The sequence below is a fragment of the Vanessa atalanta genome, chromosome 27 (genome assembly GCF_905147765.1).
Source record: "Vanessa atalanta chromosome 27, ilVanAtal1.2, whole genome shotgun sequence".
NCBI lineage: Eukaryota > Metazoa > Arthropoda > Insecta > Lepidoptera > Nymphalidae > Vanessa > Vanessa atalanta.
In genome coordinates, this window is record NC_061897.1 from 146,096 (window position 1) to 168,390 (window position 22,295).

At 38.2% G+C, this 22,295-nt stretch overlaps 1 protein-coding gene across 3 annotated transcripts in view; it reads right to left on the reverse strand.

The window, feature by feature from the left end:
- Positions 1-22,295, reverse strand: part of LOC125074155 (CLIP-associating protein) — a 35,157-nt gene that overhangs the window by 9,736 nt on the left and 3,126 nt on the right. For all 3 annotated transcript variants that reach the window (XM_047685394.1, XM_047685393.1, XM_047685392.1), the window contains exons 2-13: positions 13,805-14,039; positions 12,674-12,862; positions 4,745-4,845; positions 3,276-3,452; positions 3,085-3,209; positions 2,715-2,828; positions 2,150-2,263; positions 1,337-1,432; positions 1,045-1,211; positions 852-974; positions 557-676; positions 51-178 (exon numbers count right to left, since the gene is read on the reverse strand). In XM_047685394.1, the coding sequence (XP_047541350.1) occupies positions 51-178; positions 557-676; positions 852-974; positions 1,045-1,211; positions 1,337-1,432; positions 2,150-2,263; positions 2,715-2,828; positions 3,085-3,209; positions 3,276-3,452; positions 4,745-4,845; positions 12,674-12,862 (1,454 nt within the window). In that variant the 5' untranslated portion in view covers positions 13,805-14,039. The remainder of the gene's footprint in view (positions 1-50; positions 179-556; positions 677-851; positions 975-1,044; positions 1,212-1,336; positions 1,433-2,149; positions 2,264-2,714; positions 2,829-3,084; positions 3,210-3,275; positions 3,453-4,744; positions 4,846-12,673; positions 12,863-13,804; positions 14,040-22,295) is intronic.

The following is a 22,295-nucleotide window of genomic DNA, read 5'->3' on the forward strand; positions in this document are numbered from 1 at the left end:
TTTATTAGGTCATGTCTCGTAGGACAATGAGAGCAGCAGTGGGGGCGTACCCGAGCGTGGCGCGTATCTCCTTGCTCTTGTTGGTGGTGAGGTTGGTGGCCAGCACGGGCACGAGGCGCGGCGCGTGCACGTACGTCACGATGTAGCGCACGCACACCGTGCCCGCCGACGACACCACCTGCCGCATGCAAACATCGACATCAACACTTGTACACATTGTTATATATTATGATAAAAAAAATAATTTATATGAGTCGTTCTTCTTGTAAAATGTCTAAATGCTCAATGAATATGTAGTTAATCCGTATTAAAAGTAATTATTGTCCTACTCACTAGAAGTATGCTCATACATTATGACACAACAGTTAATATTCCCAAAGTGAGTCTCAATTCCAAGATTATAAATATCTCAGCTCTTTTTTGTAGAATAAAAAACGGTTTCAATATCCTAGTCAAACTGATTATATATAACTAACTAAATATACTATTTATCTTCAATTAATTCAAACCATCTCCTTCAACACTTTTATAGAATGTTAAATAATGCAAAACCGACCTTGGCAGCGTTCTGTATGAGGTTGATCAACTCCTGTAGGATGTACAAGCTGAACTGCTCCAGCTTATTCTTCAGCACCTTGGCCATGTGAGCGATGGTGATGCAAGCCTCGCGGACCACCTGCCAATTGCACTTTGTTACACTTGGAATACAAACGAATGGATGGATGGAATGGATATGATTCTGACACACATGTATTGCATATGTATCACACAAACAATAATACTGAGCATTGCTGTTTGTGTGACGAAAGGTTTGTAACTAAGTATAAATATCTAAATAGTTCTGCAATCACCTGACTCCTCAGATCCTTGATGACCACCAAGAAGGGCACCGAGAGGTCCTTGAGGTGCGCCGCGAACTCCGTCGGGAACTGGACGTGCGCGTTCGCCGTCAGCAACGAGCGAATCTTTTTGAGCTGCAATCACATTGCATCCATGAAGACCAGCATCACGAGGCGATACGTGGACGGGGCGGGGGGTACGCACGGCGTCGACGCGCTTCTCCCAGTCGGCGGCGCGGTCGCCCAGCAGCGCGGCGGCGTGGCGGCAGTGGTCGTCCAGGCCGCGCGCGCCGTACACGGCGGCCGGCGCGCTGCCGGCGAACGCCGCCTCGAACGCCTCGCCCGACACCGCGCCCGCCTCGCCGGCGCCGCCTGCCGACGTGCCGCGAGTTCATTAGTACGGAAACGTGAAGCGTTTTCCTGTCTCTGTTCGGAGTCGAGTCCAACGGGAATAGTTCACTCGAATGAGTGCCGTGCGTCGGTCGCGCTGGACTTACCGCCGGAGCTGGCGAGCTTGGTCGGCGGCGGGGGCTTCCTGCTGGCGGACGGCAAGCTGTACAGACCCGCCACCGTCCGCTTCGGCGGCTCGCACGCTGTCGTGCGTGCGGTGACGTGCGATGTACGGTTGTATGTGTGTGTTCGTGTGTTTGTGTCGGAGTTACGATGTATTTTATTATTGAAGGATTTTTTGTCAATTGAAAAATATGATGTTTTAGAATGATTGAAAATAGAAAATTAATCGTTAGTGTGAGTGTATGGGTTACCAGCGGCGCAGGTGATCCGGTATGGCGTACAGGACATGGCGAAGAGAAAATATGCGTTAGTTTTATATATTAAATGCTATAGAACAGTTTCGATGGTGCGGTGAGGTGTTACGAGTGGCAACACTACCATAAGTCATTCTAAAGCTCGATAGTATACTGACCGACTTATGAGCGATAATATAGATCTCTTTCAAAATCAAATTAATCTTTATTCGATTTGCCTCTTATCTGCTATAAAATCTTCATTTTACAAGATTCAATTGCTATGAATGTTAATTGTTGATAATGATTATATGTTTAAAAAACAATGTAGAATTTTATCACACAATTAAATGTTATACAGACGATAAAAAAGCGTGGAGTTCGCATTCGTGGGCTTCCATATAGGACCATACAGAAGTTCATTATTTTACTACTGAGTTTCTTGAAGGTTTAGAATCGATATTCCAAAATTAGTGGATTTAAATCTAATTGGATCTTGTAAAACGCATTATATATTAGGTATATTATATGTAGTGGGGGGCGATGCCTGGCGCGCGGACCGACCTGGCGTGGAGGCCCCGCTGCTGTCTCCGTCGCGACTGCGCGCGGAGGTCGGGATCGTCATCGTTCGTTTCACTGTTCGGGACACGAAGTCCGCTTCGTCTGTGCCTTGGGTTGCTGGAAGTATTACCCAAATCGTTAACCCACCGAACACTCAATTCTAGCCGAGATAGCCCAGCGATTGCAACTCGAGAATTGTAAAGTTTATGGATTTAAATCCGTCTGTGAAGGAATACATCAGAAAGAAACTTGCCATATACATGCAAGTCTGCCATATACTTATCCACCGAACTGCAATTTAGCAGCGAGGTAGAACAAGCTCGAGAGATCAATGTCTTTGCTGAGCAGTAAGTACGTACAGGGTGTTACTATACCACAAAATTTTAAATGTTGTCAATTTGTGTTCATTGATTAAGGAAAACTGGATGAATCGACTTCAATACTTAGACATATATATCATATATGTAAAACCCCAATTGGATCTCTGTGGTGGCATAAACTTCAAACAATCTTCTAAAGAGCCCATGAAAGAATTATTGTTTTTTACTTATAATAAAAAAATAGTCACCAGAGGGCAGCAACAATCCCGCCTCTCTCGCCTCGTCAAACTTCTGCTCGAGTATGGCCAGCTTCTGAGCCGGCACCAGCTCCTTCTTCTTCAGATCCTGTCTCAAACGTTCACCTGGAATATTCAGAAAATATTTATAATTAGCTACAGCAATGAGATATAAAAACATGTCATCACTCATAACTTTCATACGGCGTAGAAAATTGTAATTTTTTAGTTAATATATTTATTTATATAAGGAAAATGTTATCGATTTCCAACTTTCACCAATAAACCCCAAAGAGTTCCTCGAGCCTGTTAGCTGATATTATTTTTGAGTATCAAGAAGTGAATAAAGGAATGTGAACGTATAGAGCAGTGCGAGTCTCACCGACGTGCCGGTAGACGTCCACCAGCAGCTGCATGGCGGCATCGCGCACGGCGCCGTTGGGGTCCGCCACCAGCGCCGCCAGGCTCGGGATGGCGCCGCGCAGCTGCAGCTCGGCCGCGCCGTGCCTGCGGGGGGACACTCGTGTAGCGGCGTGCAGCCGTGCGGCCGTGAGGCGGTGGGCGCGTACTCACTCGTGCAGCAGCGAGGCGACGCAGCGCAGCGCCTCCTCGCGCGCGTGCGGCGCCTTATGCTGCAGCGCGGGCGCCAGGCGCGCCAGCAGCGCGCGCGGCGCCACGGCGCGGCTGTCGCTCAGCGCCGCCACGCACGTGCGCGCCGCCACGCGCACGCCCTCCTTCGTGTCCGCGAGGCTGCGGCGTTATATACGTTATATCGGTGTCGTTACAATTTATATCGGAATCGTTGCTTGCAGAAATTAAATCATTTCCACCCACAGCAACACAAATAAAAGTCATTATATACGTTTAAAAAAGATAAGCAACTTTGATCGATTGGGAAAGGATTCCTTCTAGTATTGTACCTTTTGCAAATTATACAAAGGTGGGCATATATGGACTTTGTATAATTTGCAAAATTAAAATAAAAAGATAAGGAACCCTGCTTCAAGCAACACGCACCACTTATATCATACTAATAGTCTGATATTTTAAAACAATGAATACCGTGTATGATATAATGAAATACCTATCCCCTAGTTTAAGCAGTTAGTTGTAAATGGCGGAAGTGACGTCACTGAAATGTTTAATCAATTGCGACCGTGATATTAGTGGATGGGATAGGCCCATTGTTTATATTTTACGATACGGTCTGTGCTTTAATAACATACCATTATATGCAAGATTTAATATTTTTAATCGACTTAAAAAATTAATTTAAATGATTAACCGACGTATCGCACCGCTTAAGGATTCAAATATTGCACAGGAATTCTGTATGGAAAGTGAAATGGCAAATGAAAGTTTATATGGAAATTCCTCATGTCATATCGTATTTGAAATATGTAAATAGGTATTGAGGCTCATGCTGATGATTTAAAGGCAACTGTTTAATAAATCATAACCTAAAAGGTTGACATTAAGGATAAAAATTCGTAACTTTTGAAAGTGAAAAATGTAAGAATCGGTTTTTGGGATTCCGAGTAAAAGATAGCTTCTAAAGAGATTCTGAACATTCGTCACCCGAGAGGGTACAAATTGGAGCTGAACGTTTATGGAAGTTAGTAATATGAAAATCGGTATTTATGCCAACATTCTAGTGTGTCCTCATGGGACTTCCCGTCGGGACACGGGTACTATATATAAGAAATTTCTTGTCTAGCTGACGATCAGCGCACAGCTTCAATTATGACGTACAGACTCGTGTTTGAAGGAGACTCGATTCTCCTGTGATGCACCAATTTTGTTCTTTTTTCCTGACCGGTTCTTCCACAGCAGTTGCCTCATCGGATAAATTGCATAGTAAGTAAGTAACTTAAGTGGGATTCCACATCATGGACCATTTAGATCGGGTCCAGTCGTCGAACCAAAGACGTCCGAGGCGCTCTTCGAAACCCGATATCTTTGAACCCAGGAGACCTATGGCCACTAGGCCGACGAGACATCATTAGTTAGGCGATAATTTATAGACCATGCTAGGTACGTACCGGTCAATTATATGCGGTAGCACAGTCGGCACGTAGTGCGAGAACTCGTGTCCCATCCGCTCCGCGATCGCGCTTATCACCTCCAACCCGCTCTGAGCCACCTGGAAGGTACAAAATTATCTTACTTATTAATAAGTTACAGACAGTTAAAACTCCAAATACAGTATAACCCCTTTAATACGATCACGCTTAATACGATTTCTCGCATAATACGCTGCTTTACGCCAGTCCCTGCAACTTGAGGCATATTTTCATACATTTCTTAACGCTTAATACGATTCGTCATCCCGTTTAATACGCCCGCGCTTAGTATACGCGCCCGCTCTCGAGGCCAGCCGAGGGCGCTCTAACGGCGACGGCGAGGCGTAGCGAGTTGACGTCGTGTTGGAAGAAGAAGAACCCGAGATACTGTAGGATTTTCCGGGATATTCTTCCATTGATGACAATGTAGCACCGTACGAAATTCGATCAATTCAAGATCTTATTGAGAATGTGAATAACACACAAACCGATGTAAGTGATAATGAAGACGAAGATGAGTCAACTCCGGTTTTGTCAAACGCCCAGGCATTATTAGCTATTCATGATTTAAGACGCTATGTTGCTTTTTGGATGAAAGTGAAGACGCACTGCAAAAGTTGCATTATATTGAAAATCTTTTAATTGCTAACGCATCAAAATCTCTCTGAGAAACCAAAATAAGTGATTATTTTAAATAATGTATTGAATGAACAAAATACATAAAAATATGTAGTACGTTCGTTTTATTTTCCCTATCCCGCATAATACGCTTTCTCGCTTAAGACGCGTTTTTAGTAAGGTCCCTGAGAAATCGTTTTAAGCGGGTTATACTGTACATATATACTTTTATAATTAATTTCATACACGGCGACGAAAAGCGCGCGAGGAAGATTGTATTATACATCAGATTAAACCCTCCTCTGGTCTGGGTAGGTACCACGTAGTCATCATACATTCTATCACCAAGCAGTAATACTTAGTATCGTTGTGTTTGAAGGGTTAGGAAACCAGTGTAATTACAGGTAGGTACAAGGGATATAACTACTTAGTTTTCAAGATTGGCGATTTGCCAATGAAATTAAAATTTCTTACGGCACCGATGACTACGGGCGGTGGTGACCACTTACCAACAGATGGCTCATTTGCAAGACCTATGTTAAAATTAAAATTCTTTACCAGCAAATTTTGCACCTACGGATGCAGCTGGTAAAATTTTAAATTTAAATTTAAATTAAAACGTACGTAAATTAAAATATAAATATTTAAATTACATGCTGTAAAGTGCCGTATTGATCTATATTAAAGGCACAATGTATTTAAGGTACATAATTCAATAAGGATTAATGCTGTATCGCTTAAAACATATATAGTTAGACCATTTAGGTATACGTATAATTTCAATGGTATCCTTACCTAGCGGGTCAAACGAGCAGGGAGGCAACTATTATATTAAATATTCACAATAAGAAAATAACACTTTATAAATCACACAGCGACACCACACAGTGTGCAAATTTTCTCAAACTATCTTCGAATGTAAGCAACACGTGTCGCTCGGATGAGCACTAAGGACGGAGCGGACTCCGAGCCGAGAGTATCTTTGTGATGCCGACCGACTTATTCTGGTTACAAATACAAATATTCTGTTATTTTACGACTCATGACACGAAGCATTTACGAACGAAGAGTATTTTTTCTTGTGTCATTTCGACAACTTATTTTATTATTATTATACCCGTGTTAGTTTACGGAATTAAGATAGTTTTCGTGAAGTTGTAAAGCTAATCTCATCTCAAGCTCACCGTAACTTGCGAGTCTTACTCAGATTCGTTTCATTATAATTTATAAAAACCCAAAAAACTTGTATTGTATACAATGTATTTTTTTTTTTTAAGATTTAGCAATAAGTACGATTCAATTAGCATTATGAGTCGTGTACATGTTACACATTAATGGGTCCGAGGATGGTTTAGATTGAAGATGGGTGACGCTGCGATCGAGAACTAAATCAAATTCTGATATCACTCAGTCAGTCGAGATTGTCAACTAATCTATTCCTACTGATATCATAAATGCGAAAATAACTGTCTGTTAAGATTTCACGCTTAAGCCGCTGAAACGATGGCGATGAAATTTGGTATGTAGGTAGTTCGAGATCCGGGAGAGGACATAGGCTTATACTTTTTTATTTCCCCCATCGAGCATCTAAAATGGGGATGAAGGTTTGTATGCAATTGTAAAGATTTAAAAAATTTGCGCGGCTAAAGCGAGTTCAAGCTAAGTAGTAAATAAAGCTGAAGTATTTGTTTATTTGATTGATTTGTTTTGATGGCGTCTGATATCCAATTTATTGGGAAAGGCGTAGACTTGTAAGTCGACCAAAAGCGCACGGCACCCGCTGACTACAAGACATGAGTGTCAAGGTGAGTCTGTTCATCTTTCGACTTAACCAATTATAACATTACTCGTTTTGTAAATGTACATATGTATATGATCGGTGACAAGAGAGTAACTATAGATTTTATAGCCGGTTCCTCACCGTAGAATTGAATTCACGTCGTGAGGGATGGATTATATTTCTCGGTGTCAAGGTATATTGGCGATGGTGACTACTCACCACCAGGTGGATTTGCCAACCTGTCGATCATCTTTATTTTAAGCGATGTCGCCCGTGTAGTAGCCGAGATGGCCCAGTGGTTAGAACGCGTGCATCTTAACCGATGATTGCGGGTTCAAACCCAGAAACGCACCACTGAAATTTCATGTGGTTAAATTGTGTTTATAATTCATCTCGTGCTCGGCGGTGAAGGAAAACATCGTGAGGAAACCTGCATGTGTCTAATTTCAACGTAATTCTGTCACAGATGTATCCACTAACCCATATTGGAGCAGCGTGGTGGAATATGCTTCAAACCTTCTTCTTAAAGGGAGGGGAGGCCTTAGCCCAGCAGTGAGCAATTTACAGGCTGTTAATGTTTGTGTATATGTATATATGTAAGTATTGCGCCCGCGACTTGGCTCGCGTTTTAGGGGTTGGTCATCGCGTATTAGATAATAAACCTATGCTCTTCAACGGATTTCAAGCATTCTTCATAACGAATTTCATCAAATTCGGTTCAGTGGCTTGGCCCTGATATAACGACAGACAGAGTTACTTTCGCATTTATACATATATATCGAAACCGAAAAGTCATGGTCTGACGACCTCCGTGGTCGAGTAGTGTGTACACCGGTTTTCATGGGTTCGCCACTCCGAGGTCCCGGGGTCGATTCCCGGCCGAGTCGATGTAGAAAAAGTTTGCCTTGCCTTGGGTCTGGGTGTTTGTGGTACCATCGGTACTTCTGATTTTCCATAACACAAGTGCTTTCGCTACTTACATTGCGATCAGAGTAATGTTTGTGATGTTGTCTAATATTTATTTATTTATATTTATTTATGTAAAGAAAGGACCGTCGTCGGAGGATAGTCGTAAGCGGGCGGGCAATTCGGCCACGTTATGGTAAGTGTTCACCACCGCTAAATCAAAATATACTTTATTCAAGTAGGCCTTTTCAAGAACTTTTATTTGTCATTTTACAAACTATATTAAGTGAAGCTACCACCGGTTCGGAATGCAGATTCTACCAAGAAGAACCGCCAAGAAACTCAGTAGTTACTTTTATCCATCATTCCAATTGGTGTACAATAAAGTACAATTAAATTTTTAAATATCCTGTCTAGAAATCAACAAATACTAAGTCCGCGCCTTTAACCGCTATCGTATTGAGTAATATACCTAATTTATCAATGTTTTTTTTACATGAGCTTTAAATTTTTCAATAGGCCAAGTTATAAATAACTTTTGAACGTTTTATTTCCATACCATACCGTTCCATATTTGAGCCAGTGTAATCACAGGCACAAGGCACATAACATCTTAGTTCCCAAGGTCAAGGTGATGTAAGGAATGGTTAATATTTCTTACAGCGCCTTTGTCTACGGGCAGTGGTGACCACTTACCATCAGGTGGCCCATATACTCGTCCGCCAACAAATGCCATAAAAAACTAACTTCGAAATTCATAACAACAAAATATCCCTGAAACACTGAGGTGTCAAATTTAAGATAAGGATATCAACATTGTTAGTTATCGAAAGATTACGATGATATGTCATACAGTGAGAAGGTAGACCTCTCATCGTATCTCCCTCTTGGAATGTTGAAAGCCGTGTATTTTGATGCGCATATACTAAACTAGTTGTCGTCCGTGGCTTCGTTCGTGTTTTAGGTTTTGTTAGGTGTCAGGCATCAAAAAGTAGACTTGTCCTTGCTAGGAGTTTTAATCTATTACATTACATATTTTATGATATAGCTAGGCGGACGGGCATGTTGGCCATCAGGTAAGTGGTCACCACCGCCCATAGAACACTCTAAGAAATATAAACCATTCCTTACATCGCCGATGCGCCACCAACCTATATTGCTACGTCCTTTGTGTCTGTAGTTACACTTGTTCAATCGCCCTTAAAACCGGAACACAACAATGCGTATTGCTGTTTTGGTAGAATATATATTGATGGGGGGTACCTACCCAGACGGACTCGCACAAACCCTACCATTAAACCTTAGTAAGATATAAATTGTGTATATCATCATAACGCCAAGTTACCGACTCCACAAAGTCAATAAATCATTCTTGGAGCAAAGTATCCGTTTCTATTATAAAATTCCGCAGACATTAACTTTACCGTTTCGTAAATCATTTGTAAAAAATACTTTGGTAAAGAAGGCATACAAGATTATATCGATGATAAAAAAGCGTGGAGTTAATGCTTGTTGACTTCCAGGCAGGAGTAAATTGTATTTAACTAACATGACTGTATTTTTAGATGTTGAAAAAGAGTAACTACTGAGTTTCATGGCGGTTCTTCTCAGTAGAATCTACATTCCGAACCGGTGGTAGCTTCAACGATTCAAAAGTGCTTCTAAAAGCCTACTTGAATAAAGTATATTTTGATTTTAACCCGGTGTAATTAATGTTTACTCCTTGCACCAACGTAACGAGTATCATTTTCTCACAAGTCTGCGGTGAGTTTCATGTTCGCTTCTCACAAAATAGTACAGAATAAGACGCGACGCGATCACGCGTGTCGTCTGAATCAGAGTGTGTATGATACATCGTTATGCGATCGTTCGATTGCTTTGAAAAAAAAAAATATTTGACAGTTTCGGAACGATCGCCGAGAGGAACACTTCGAGAAACAATAGACTGAGACATTAGACATATTAAAACTTGCGACTTTTTCTTATTATTAATTGTATCTCCGCGTGATCTCCAGACTTGTGTCCGTACCAATTTTATTGCAGAAATCCAAAAATATTTTAAACATATATTTTTAACTAGATACATATATAAATTCAATCTAATCTTATTATTACGTACTGTATTATAATTATTTTGCATAAACAACCAGGTTACTGCAACCGGGAGTAACATTGATTTAGTACGGCAGCCTCTCGGAAACCACGGTATCTGTTTTAAGGGACATTTTGATTTTTCAATACCATAAGCACGTATTCGCTCTTTTGAAGACTATTGCGTACACGGGGGAACGTTTAAAATAAAATAAATTCTAATGCAATTCATTTTAGTTTATTTATTAGCAGCCTGTAAATTATCCCACTGCTGGGTTAAATGCCTCCTCTCCCTTTGAGGAGAAGGTTTGGAGCATATTCCACCACGTTGCTAAAATGCAGGTTGGCGGGATACCCATGTGGTGCCTGCCTGGGTTTGAACCCGAAATCATCGGTTAAGATGCACGCATTCTAACCACTGGCCCATCTCGGCTCATTGTATATACGTAGTATATACATAGTATGCGTTACAAATTACAAACAAATAATTTTGCCCCTTCATTCTGACAAAGACACATAATTTTAACAAGTAAAGCGTTTGTTCTGCTTCTTTTTTAATTATAATAATGTAAAGGTACCGTCCAGTCAAGCCTCATTATTAAGCTAATCAATCGTTTTAAATTTCATTACAAATGACCGCGATGGAATTTCCACCAATGGGAGACTAATTTCACATTTACGATTAGGCGACGGAGATCGGCGACCAATGAGCGATCAGATCAGAACTCCGTAATTAGTTTATCCGCGTTTGACCAGCGTTCCAGAACAATGTAATTAAACTGTTACAGCTTCCTTGTATATTTATGGACCTAATATTCTAAATACTAGATACGAGGCCCATAATTACATTTGATTTCTTTGCTGTTACGTTTTTTTTTTTTTTTTTAATCGGAATTTTATTTAAATGTTTTTGCTTTTCAGTGTATGCTGTGGTCTCCTTTAATTGAAGACACACAACTTGTAAACTTTAAATTGTTTAATATTAACAATATCTATTTAGTGCGTATCTTTTTTTGGAAATAATAAAAATTAAAATAGAACAAACGTAATCTGTACTAATATGTAAAATGTATATAAAACATCACCAGAATATGCAGCGCTTTTCGGGAAGAGTTTAGTATATAATATTGGTACGTATACTTCGATTGCGTACGCTTCGCAGTTGCACCCGCATTAAATTTAGATCTCGACGTAAAAAAACGCGATGCGATGTGAGTAGAATAAAAATCCTTTTATTTGTTGCGACTTACACTAAAACTCAATCACTATTTAAAATCAAAATCAAAGTATACTTTATTCAAGTAGGCTTTTACGAGCACTTTTGAATCGTCATTTAACAAACTATTTAAAGTAAAGCTGTTACCGGTTCGGAATGTAGATTCTACCGATAAGAACCGGCAAGAAACTCAGTAGTTACTCTTTTTCAACATCTAAAAAATCTAAAAAATCATAAATTCAATATAAGTTCACATTCTAAACAAACTCCTTGATATTTGGTGGTAGGGCTTCGTGCAAGCCCGTCTGGGTAGGGACACATACACACATATTCTACCGCTAAACGTCACTAAGCGTTGTATTACGGTTTGAAGGGTGAGAGAGCCAGTGTAACAACAGGCACAAGGGACATACAGACAGCATCTTAGCTCCCAAGGTTGGTTGCGCATCGATGTGATCTATGTAATGGTTATTATATCTTACAGCGTCAATGTCTATGGGCGGTGGTGACCATCAGGTGGCCAGCATGCACGTCCGCCTACCAGTTACAAAGGATCAGTCAGTTGTCAGCCAGCCAAAACCAGTGTTGTGTTTCGACTTGACATACAACACTATACGTGAAATTGAAGTTGTCGGTCTCAGATTATCAAAAGGGGGACAGGCGAAGCGCGCGGGACATTACGATGAAACCACAAAAGTGCTAAACGTCGCGACGTATTAACACGTCAAAAGTTCCGTCACTTTGATTACTAATTTTATTGATGCATTTGCAAATTGTATTGACTCAAACCGAAACTAACGAGAGTCGAAATAGCCCAGTGGTTAGAATGCGTATATCTTAACCGAAGATTGCGGATTCGAACCCGGGCAAGCACCACAAGAATTTTCATGTGCTTAATTTGTGTTTGTAATTCATCTCATGCTTGTCTCGTTAATGCGAAAGAACTCTGTCTGCCTGTTACGCTTTCACAGCCAAATCACTGAAACGAACATCATGTGACAGCTTTAACCCCAAGAAAGGGCATGAGATTCTTTTATACGTCACACCTGACTGAACGATGAACCTATAAAACGAGAACAAAGCCGCGGGCGGCAACTAAGTAAGAGATAATTGAAAAAAAAAATCCGTGTGATTATAAAATCGTTGCTTTAACAACTAGAGTTCACTGCCGAAGTGAGCAGTTTCATTATATACGTTACATTGTCATAAACGTATATATTATTATCAAAAAATCTAGACAGCGCGATTCACAAACTTCAAAAATAAATCAACGCCATCTTTTAACGATTAGTCTTACCTTAAAGTTTCCACCATTGAGCCACGTGATGAGCGCGTCCAGCAACGGGCCCACGATCTCGTGCGTGATCTCTTCGCGCCGGACGAGCGCCGCGAGCCGCTCGCCGAGCTGCTGGCGGAGGCGGGGGTCGGGGCGCACCAGCAGCGGCAGCGCCGCTTCCAGCGTGGCTGGTTGAGGATAGTGTGCCATCTGACGGAACGATCGTTACATGAGACGCTTCATTTTGACATCCCCATCCAAGCACACACAAAAATATATATTTTATAACTATGAATATTCTAAAGTTAGTGACTGTTTTGTATTATAAATAAAACTAATATATTTTCATGTTAATTTCTCATCACGTCTCCTTCGGCGTTCTACGTGAATTTGTCGAAACAATCTGTACCCTGTCGGCAAAATTTAAAGCCAAAGTCAAGCTAAGGATATGGTGCTATTGAAGTTTCTAAGCTAGGTCTCCTTTACACGAAAACATTTCTAGGTATATAGACCACACCAACCAAAGCACCAATCATGTTATAGATAATCAATTCATCCTCCCTTCATTCTTCGTCATCAAGCAATGTTATCTTTAGCAATTAATAAATTTAAATTTGATATTCAAAACGGGCGATGTGGTCCACTTATCATAAATCGCTCGTCTAGACTATCTATTATAAATAGAACCAAAATGAATTTAGATAACACGTCCATCACAGACAGACAGACTCACTGGCCATCATTAATTTTATCTTTCCTCTTTATTATGCGAGATGGCCCAGTGGTTGGAAGTGAATCTTAAGCGAAGATTGCGGGTTCGAACCCTTGCCAGCATCTGATTTCGTGGTCGATAAAGGAACACACCGTGAATAAACCTACATGAGTCGGATTCAAATCTGTTATATTTTTTAATTAAGGAATATACTAATATTCCTAATTACCCCTCCCTTTAAGCATACTTGTGTTAGGAGTGGGGACGACATCGCTAGGCCTCCCGTATAGCTTTGCACTATTGTCGCTTAAATGTGTGTTGGAACCGCGTTGAAGTCGCGTTGTGGAATACGCGACTTTCCTCAATCCAAACACAGAGGAGGCTTAAGATCAGCAAGATAGACATCAACGGGCTATTATTCTTAACATTTAGAGCCTTACCTTTTAGCAAATCAGCTTCTCCGATAAATCCAAGAGTTCCTTGCTCGTATCACAGAATGTCCTCCATATAACAGTCATTGCACACGCGGTGGCGCCACTTTAAACCCCACGGCACCGGCACGCGATCGCGAACACAGAAACGGCACCGAACGAACACTTAGCACAAAACTTTATCACAGATCCTGGCGATGACGTCACTGTCATACGTCATCTCCATTTACTGATGTCTTCGTTGCTGAAATAGAAACATCGTTATTAGTATTTGGGTTATGTCCTCGTCGTCAATGAAACGGGTTCAAATCCCAACATTTAATAGCAAAAACATTCAATTTATGAATATTAACTTCAAAACACAATTTAAACATAGTACTCATATGGAACAGATAAAAATCCATGATTATGTCTAGTTTTAAAATCCTACAGTAATATATACAAGGCTCGAGTTATTTCGTCATTACAGTATATATACATCTATTTCTAACCCTCGGACTTCCACGACTATATGCCATACATATATTTATAGATATTATCACAAAATTTATATATAATTATTATTTTACTCGGCTATATAAAGCACTACAAACTGTTCTTGATTAATAAACATTTATTTATAACACCACATTACTTATGTCGACATTAATTTCACTTCCAAAGTTTCAACAACGACTTCACCATTCAAAAATATTTATAGGCGAATCCATAGTGAATACCATAAATTACTCAAGATCTCGACCAATGATATCGCGTAAATTCAATGTTAAAGGTTGTTTATTTGTCTTCTAAACCTCTTGTGGTTGGAATAGGCTGTACTCCTGTCGAATAATATACAATCGTATGTGTACTCAACTATACAAAGCTCGTATATAGATATATTATTAACGGAATTCTTAATCAAAATATACTTTATTCAAGTAGGATTTTATAAGCACTTTTGAGTCGTCATTTAAGAAACTATTTAAAGTAAACCTACCAACGGTACGGAATGTAGATACTAGCGAGAAGAACCAGCAAGTAACTCAATAGTTACTCTTTTTAAAAGTTATATTGGCCAAATACAATTATACATGTATATAATATATCCTCCCTGGAAGTCAACAAGTATTGTATCTTTACATAGTATAAAACAAAGTCGCTTTTTCTGTCCCTATGTCCCTTTGTATGCTTAAATCTTTAAAACTACGCAACGGATTTTGATGCGGTTTTTTTAAATAGATAGAGTGATTCGAGAGGAAGGTTTTTGTATATAATACATAGACAATATAGTTAAGTAACACTGATAATTTTAAAAGTTTCTAATGTGATGTCGTAAATTTATATTTTTTTTTCGCTTACATTGTAAACGCTGGCTGAGCCCTACGAGATAAATCAAAATAATGTACTTCAGTATTGTACACCTTAAAACGGTCTTCAAAAAAGTCCGCGATGGTATATGTCTATCTCTTAGGGATTACCCACATTGCACCCGTGCGAAGTCGGGGCGGGATTATATTTACTAGCTGAACCTGCGGCTTTACCTGCGCGAAATATATAAAACTATACTCATATCACACAAATCTGCACTTCATTTCAGCTTCTTGAGGGGTGAATTAGAAAAGTAGTCTAGTCCTTCCCGGGACCCAAACTATCTCCATAACAAATTTCACCTTAATCGGTTCAGCTTTTTAAGCTTGAAAAGATATAAGATAGAGTTACTTTCGTATATATAATATTAGTATAGCAGTCACAGACACGGTTTATGTTTGAGTTTTCAGTGCACATGTCAATACATACTGCATGAACGGGTTCGACCCCCATCCGTAGCAATTATTCATTTAAGGGCGCTTATTGTAGTCTGGATGTTTGTAATGCTTTGTTATTCTGGTCTCTCCTGGGGTTAGATAACAGTGCGAAAAATACACACGGTTTTATTCTTGTATTATCGTAACACTTGTGATACGGAAAGAACCCTACGAGTTTTAAACCGCATAGCAACAAATTTTTTTTTGTTTCAATACAAAGACGCGTCGCGGTATAGATAAGTAACGTAAAAAAAAAAAAACAGATTTATTCTTCAAAATAACTTTACCTTTAAATACATTTAAATCACATGTTAAATATCTAATAATATACAATAAAAAAAAAAACTGTGACGTATCGTATATACACTCGTCTTTACATAGTATAAAACAATGTCGCTTTCTCTGTCCCTATGTCCCTTTGTATGCTTAAATCTTTAAAACTACACAACGGATTTTGATGCAGTTTTTTTTAATAGATGGAGTGATTCGAGAGGAAGGTTTTTGTATATAATACATAGACAATATAGTTAAGCAACACTGATAATTTTAAAAGTTTCTAATCTGATGTCGTAAATTTATACATTTTTTGCGCTTACATTGTAAACGCTGGCTGAACCCTACGAGGTAGATCAAAATAATGTACTTCAGTATTGTACACCTTAAAACGGTCTTCAAAAAAGTCCGCGATGGTATATGTCTATCACTTAAGGATTACTCACATTACACCCGTGCGAAGCCGGGGCGGGTCGCTTGTTGATTTATATACATTACAAAGTAAATTATGTACAATTGTAGTACGATACATTGTAGTACACAGTCGTTTTTGTAATATCATTTAAGAGGAGGAATGACTAGTCAACCCCTTCTAGACAGTTCTCAGTAAGATCTACAATCAAATTAGCGTAGTTTTATATCAATTTTAATATCGTAAGATTCACAGATGATTAAAATATTGAATTCGTATTCGTAACGGTATTCGTATGTATGATAAGTTCCATTATAAATTTACGATAAAATGAAAGCTCATGTCAGAAACATTGATAAATAAAACATAATACATGATTACATTTAAGATAAAAGAGCGTCGACTTAGTATTTATTGATTTCTTGGCAGAATATATAAAAAAAAAAATGTTCTTTACTGACATACTGTAATTGAAATGGTGGAAAAGAGTAACCACTGAGTTTCATACCGGTAGAGTCTGCTTTCCGAACCGGTGGTAGCTCTACATTTAATTCAACTAAGACAAGACTATTTAAAAGTGCTTTTAAGAGCCTACTTTAATAAAGAATATTTTGATTGTGATGTTAACACACCGGAAGTTATTAATTATAATATAATTATTTACTAGCTACTTGACCAGACGTCATACGGATAGACAAGCAAAGAAAGATCTTGGGTTTTTTTAATTTTTAGAACAGGACCCTTTTTGGCGTACACAGAATAACTCACTAAGCTTTCAAAACTAATCAGATAAATAGTTGAGTAACGTCACAGAGTAAAGAAAACAGCTTCTCGTACCGCGGACCCCACATAATAGACATGTCTAGACGCGTCCGTTGGCTCAGGTAGATCTTCTTTACGCTGTGATATCGTATAAACGACAAACACACAGATATTAATTTTTAGGTTCTTCTTAATAAAAAATGAATCAATTCGTCATAAGCCTGTTTCCATCTACGAGAGACGATTAGAGCAACTTCCGACTTACATCGACGCTCGTGTCTAAATAGGGCGATTCGGGAAGCACAGACGCACAGAAGGTCACCTATATCACTCAGCCGAGTACGCTTTATCGTGAGTTTAGTAAGTAATATAGACACGGTACGTGACTTGATAATTAAACTACTATCTTTAATTAAATGTGAGAAATAGTAGCTCAATGTGTAAACTATTAAACTAATTGAGAAACATCATAAATCACAAATAAAAACAAATGAAGACTACCGAAGATAATCTGGACTACAATCTAAAAATCGTGACCCATTACAAAGACCTCATCGTGCTGAATAACCTTGGCTAAAAACCATCCATAACAGTCGAGGAATATATACCACAAAGACCAATAACGCAATTCAAGGAAGACAAATTCTTTAATTTTTTTTCCTAGCATAAATAGACGGATTGGCAAAAGAGGCACCGGATGGTAAATCAAACCATAGACATTGAAACTAACCATTAGTTAACCATTCCTTACATCACTAATGCGCCACCAACCTGGGAACTGTGATGTTATAGTCACCCTTCAAACACCACAATAACACTAAGAATTATTGCTTTATGAGTGAGCGGTACATATTCATACGGGTTAGCACAAAGCCAAACGACCGAGGAAAAAATCAAGAAATAACTTGTTTATGTGGTCATCAAACATCCTAAATTGTTAAACACCTAAGATAAGCCAAAGACACGGACAACACGTCTCTGTTGACAACACGTACTATAATTCGAAAGAATGAAACAAATCAACGAAATAAAATACATTCACAGGACGATGGTTGCAGCATTCTCAACGGCCGATAACCAAAGAGAGGTTTTTCAAACAAGCGCTTTAGAATGTATGTTACAAGTTTCAGAATAAAGATTCTATCAAGAAACGTCAAGAAACTCCATGGTTTTACAATCATCATGTTATAATTATATCAAATTAAAGTAACCTCTCACTACTGGTCCTTCTCTCTTTGCTTCTTTCTCGGCTCTAATTGGTGGATATACAAACGTGGCTGATTTTCATCTGACACACAGACAAACTCACTTTAGCACTTATATTATTAGGCTTGCGATGTATAACCTTGTCCAATACAATATGCTTTATTTATTAATATGATTTTAACTAATATATATCAATGTATTAAAAACCAAAACCAGACACAGCCTTTCACAGACGGTATGTTAGTCGTGGGAACTTCTCGTATCGTGGGACAACAAACTACTTTCATGTAATAAGGTTAAACTTTCGATCACATTCATGACGCCCCAACGTCATGTTGCCAGCTGTCCCGATTTCCGCGAGACGTCCCGATTTAAAGGGGTCAGGCTACGACCCGATTAGCGTCAAAAGGTGTCCCGATTACAAGTAGCGCACATACGATCAGCAGACTCAGTCATATTATACGCTAAGATATTTCAAAATCTATATCAGAAGACATTTTTAGTATTTGACACCAGGACATATCAAAACTTAAAACAACATTTGATAGGTAATCATTTCAATGCGAATACATGCTTATCAAAAAATTTATTTAATTAGAATGATATTATTAAAAACTAACCTAACCTAACGACACAATAAAAACTGTTATGATATAAATAATTTATGTTAATTATAAAGTATCTCGCATTAAGTTACCAATTGAAGGTATATGTTGAGAAATTGGGAAAAACTTATAAGCCCTTAGCAATATTATTTTTTATTAAATATATGAGCCCATTAGGACTATTCAGACCTCTAAGTTTCCTTTTCCCATATAGTAACAGTCCTATAATTGGTCAGAGACATTTTGATGACTTTTTTTTTTAAATGTAATATGTAGGCAAACGATCAAATGTGGCAGTTGTATTGCTGTGGTACCTGCCCAGACGGGTACAATGCCCAAAAGCACCAAGTAAATTCAGAGTGCCTGGACTTGAACCAGTAACCTTCGAATAAGATTAACATAATTCCGACACGTAAGACTGAAACCACAATTAATCATGACCTCAATGAAAAGATAGAACCGCCAAAGCACCAAAGTGGTGCACTTTGGAAATGAAATTTAAAGTTAACTTAGTAAACTTAATTTCCCAAAAACGGCACTTTGGCGCTTCAGCCTCTCTTCCTTTCCAGTGACCATACAATTACAACATATACTGTTTTAACATATACATATTATCTATATGCAAACTCGCACAAATATTTATTATTATTGGATAATCAATTATATTCGTGATCCAAAACAATGTTATCGCTGAACATATTGATATATATCTCAATATTAAAACAAGCGGAAACCGACTCTATCGCTCTAGCAATACGAACGATAATAAAACGACCCCATTCATAAATACGTGCGTAGGAATTTACGATAACATTTAAGATAAAATTATTGATACTATAACAATTTAGAATCATCTATTGACAATTCCATCTGCAAAAATTCTGCCGTGACGATCAATGCGAAAACCATCTGCTAGGGATGCTTAACTATTGATCTGGTAGTATTGTGTTTGGGTACCACCCACTCGTCATTTATTCTATCACCAGCAATATAGGGTTGTGTTCCGGTTTGAAGATTGAGTATGTGTAACTACAGGTACAAGGGAGCTAACATCTTAGTCCTCAAGGTCGGTGGCGCATTGGCGATGAAAAGAATGGTTAATTTCCTACAGTACGATTGTCTATGAGAAGTGGTGACCACGTACCATCAGGTGACTCATTTACCCGTCACAAGGGGCATAGCATCTCAGTTCCTAAGATAGTGGCTTATTAGCAACCTACGGAATGTGGTAAGTTGGCAATGTGAAGATTTTTTATGTGTCCTAAAACGCCAATGTCTAAAAAGTTATGTTGACGACATATTAACTGGTGACCCGTTGTGCTACACAACAGTTGTTCCGAGCAAAACCCGATACTTTCACCGGTTCTTTTCTGGTCTGAGATACTAACTTCCGTGTACATTTTCGAAAATCAAAAAGCAACGTAAAACTATATGGAATAATGATTTGGACTGTGCCAAAAAGTTCACTTCATCGTTCAAGTTCGCCTGGGCACCAAGCAATAATACTTAGTATTATTATGGTGACAACTAACCATCAGATGAACAATTTGACAATTCTTCATCGCACGTGACATTGGCCAAATAAACTGTGCCTCTCAGGCATAAATAAAAGCCAAAAAATAATTGACAATCCACCTACTGACACCGAAATAAAACAATTGCAAAAGTGAAACTGTATGACGTAATTACTTTCTAATATTTAAACATAAATCTGACGATTAACGTGCGCAGGAGTGCCGGTAGGTTCAACTAATTGTATACCTAATCCAAACGGCAATATTTCTTCCACGTCTGATATCTTTATTTCGGAGTTGAGACGACCTTGAAGTGTCATTTATCGACTGTTAAGGAGTTCCCATACAGGACCAACGACTTCACGTGCTCACCGAGGCACGAGAGTTAACTTCTAGATTACGGAATACTACAGAGATCATCCCTAACTATAAACACTCCGACTTCAATTTGAACTTCAACGAAGCAGTCAAATAACTAATGAGTGGGTATGTCATTATCTATTCGTATCCTAATAAACGCGGAAGTAACACTGTCTGTGTGTCTACGCTTTATGAAACCATTGAACCGTATTCGATTAAATTTCTTATGAAGACAATACTTTTTGATACCTAAAACCCCCCAACCAATCATGGGAAAGCTTATTTCAATATATCTATATTTTAAACAAAGAAACAAATATATGACGTTATTAAACAAGTTCTTTATTATGGTATTGGGAGTCGAGCAAACTTTAATAAGGTCTGTGAATAAAATTGTTATTGTATCAGGCGGACCGACGCCTACACATCAACTTTTAATGGGCACATAGTCTAAGGAGGTCTCGAATTTATTTTCTGTACAATATATAATATAAATTAAATAATCATATGTTACTTAATAATTAAAGTAATCATTAGTTTATAAAAAATCAGTACATATAGTTAATATAACCAATTTCAGTAAAATTATAAACGCACTTATGTCAAAGATTATAAGCTCGACTATGATTATGTCAAAGATTACATTATTGATTGTGTATTAAATGATCCATTCACAGGACAGTTTATAATCTGGCTAGATTTATTATAAACAAGCTACCCTTACAGTTTTATAAAGACATGTATGGAGATGATAGTCATTAGAATGCATGAAATCTTAACTGATAATTGCAGATTCAAACCTAGACAAGCACAACTGAATTTTCATGTGCTTAATCGTTATTACTCATCTCATGCTCAGCAGTGAACAAAACCATTGTGTAGGCCTGCATGTGATCATTATGACGAAACTTTAATGTAATTAATAAAAATATTTTTTCTTTCTTTATCCTTCACAGAACACATTTTATGTACACCCTGGAGAAGCCGGGATTGGCGGCCAGTACCTAATAGCATTTTTGTTAGTACTTAGCAATTTATACATTTTAAATATATATATATATATATATATATATATATTTATAACTGAATATCTTGCAAGTTTTTCTCAGTAGAATACAAATAACAAGTAACGCTTGATGATTCAAGTTTTCCAAAAGTGTATTGTAATAAATTGGTGTCCCTGAGCATGTTCAGTTCATCTCTGACTCAGGTCACTTGACTAATTGTTAATTATGTTTCATTAAACATTCCACATACATTATTTTTTCTTAAAGCCATAATCAAATATGTTTTTTATTGTTTTGTCTCTTAAACTTTTAATAATGTATGTTGAATATTTGTTTATAAGTTATATTATTAAAACTATTATAAATATCTGGAATTATAAACTCAAAATATACTTTATTCAAGTAAACTGTTATAAATTATAAACATAAACAGAATTAAATTAAAGTATAAATAATATGCTAGATATTAAAAATATATACATAATTAATTACTTGTCACATCAATACTATTTGTATTTACATCCTGAGTGGATATTCATTCAATAAATATATTTATTCACAAGAGATTTAGGTA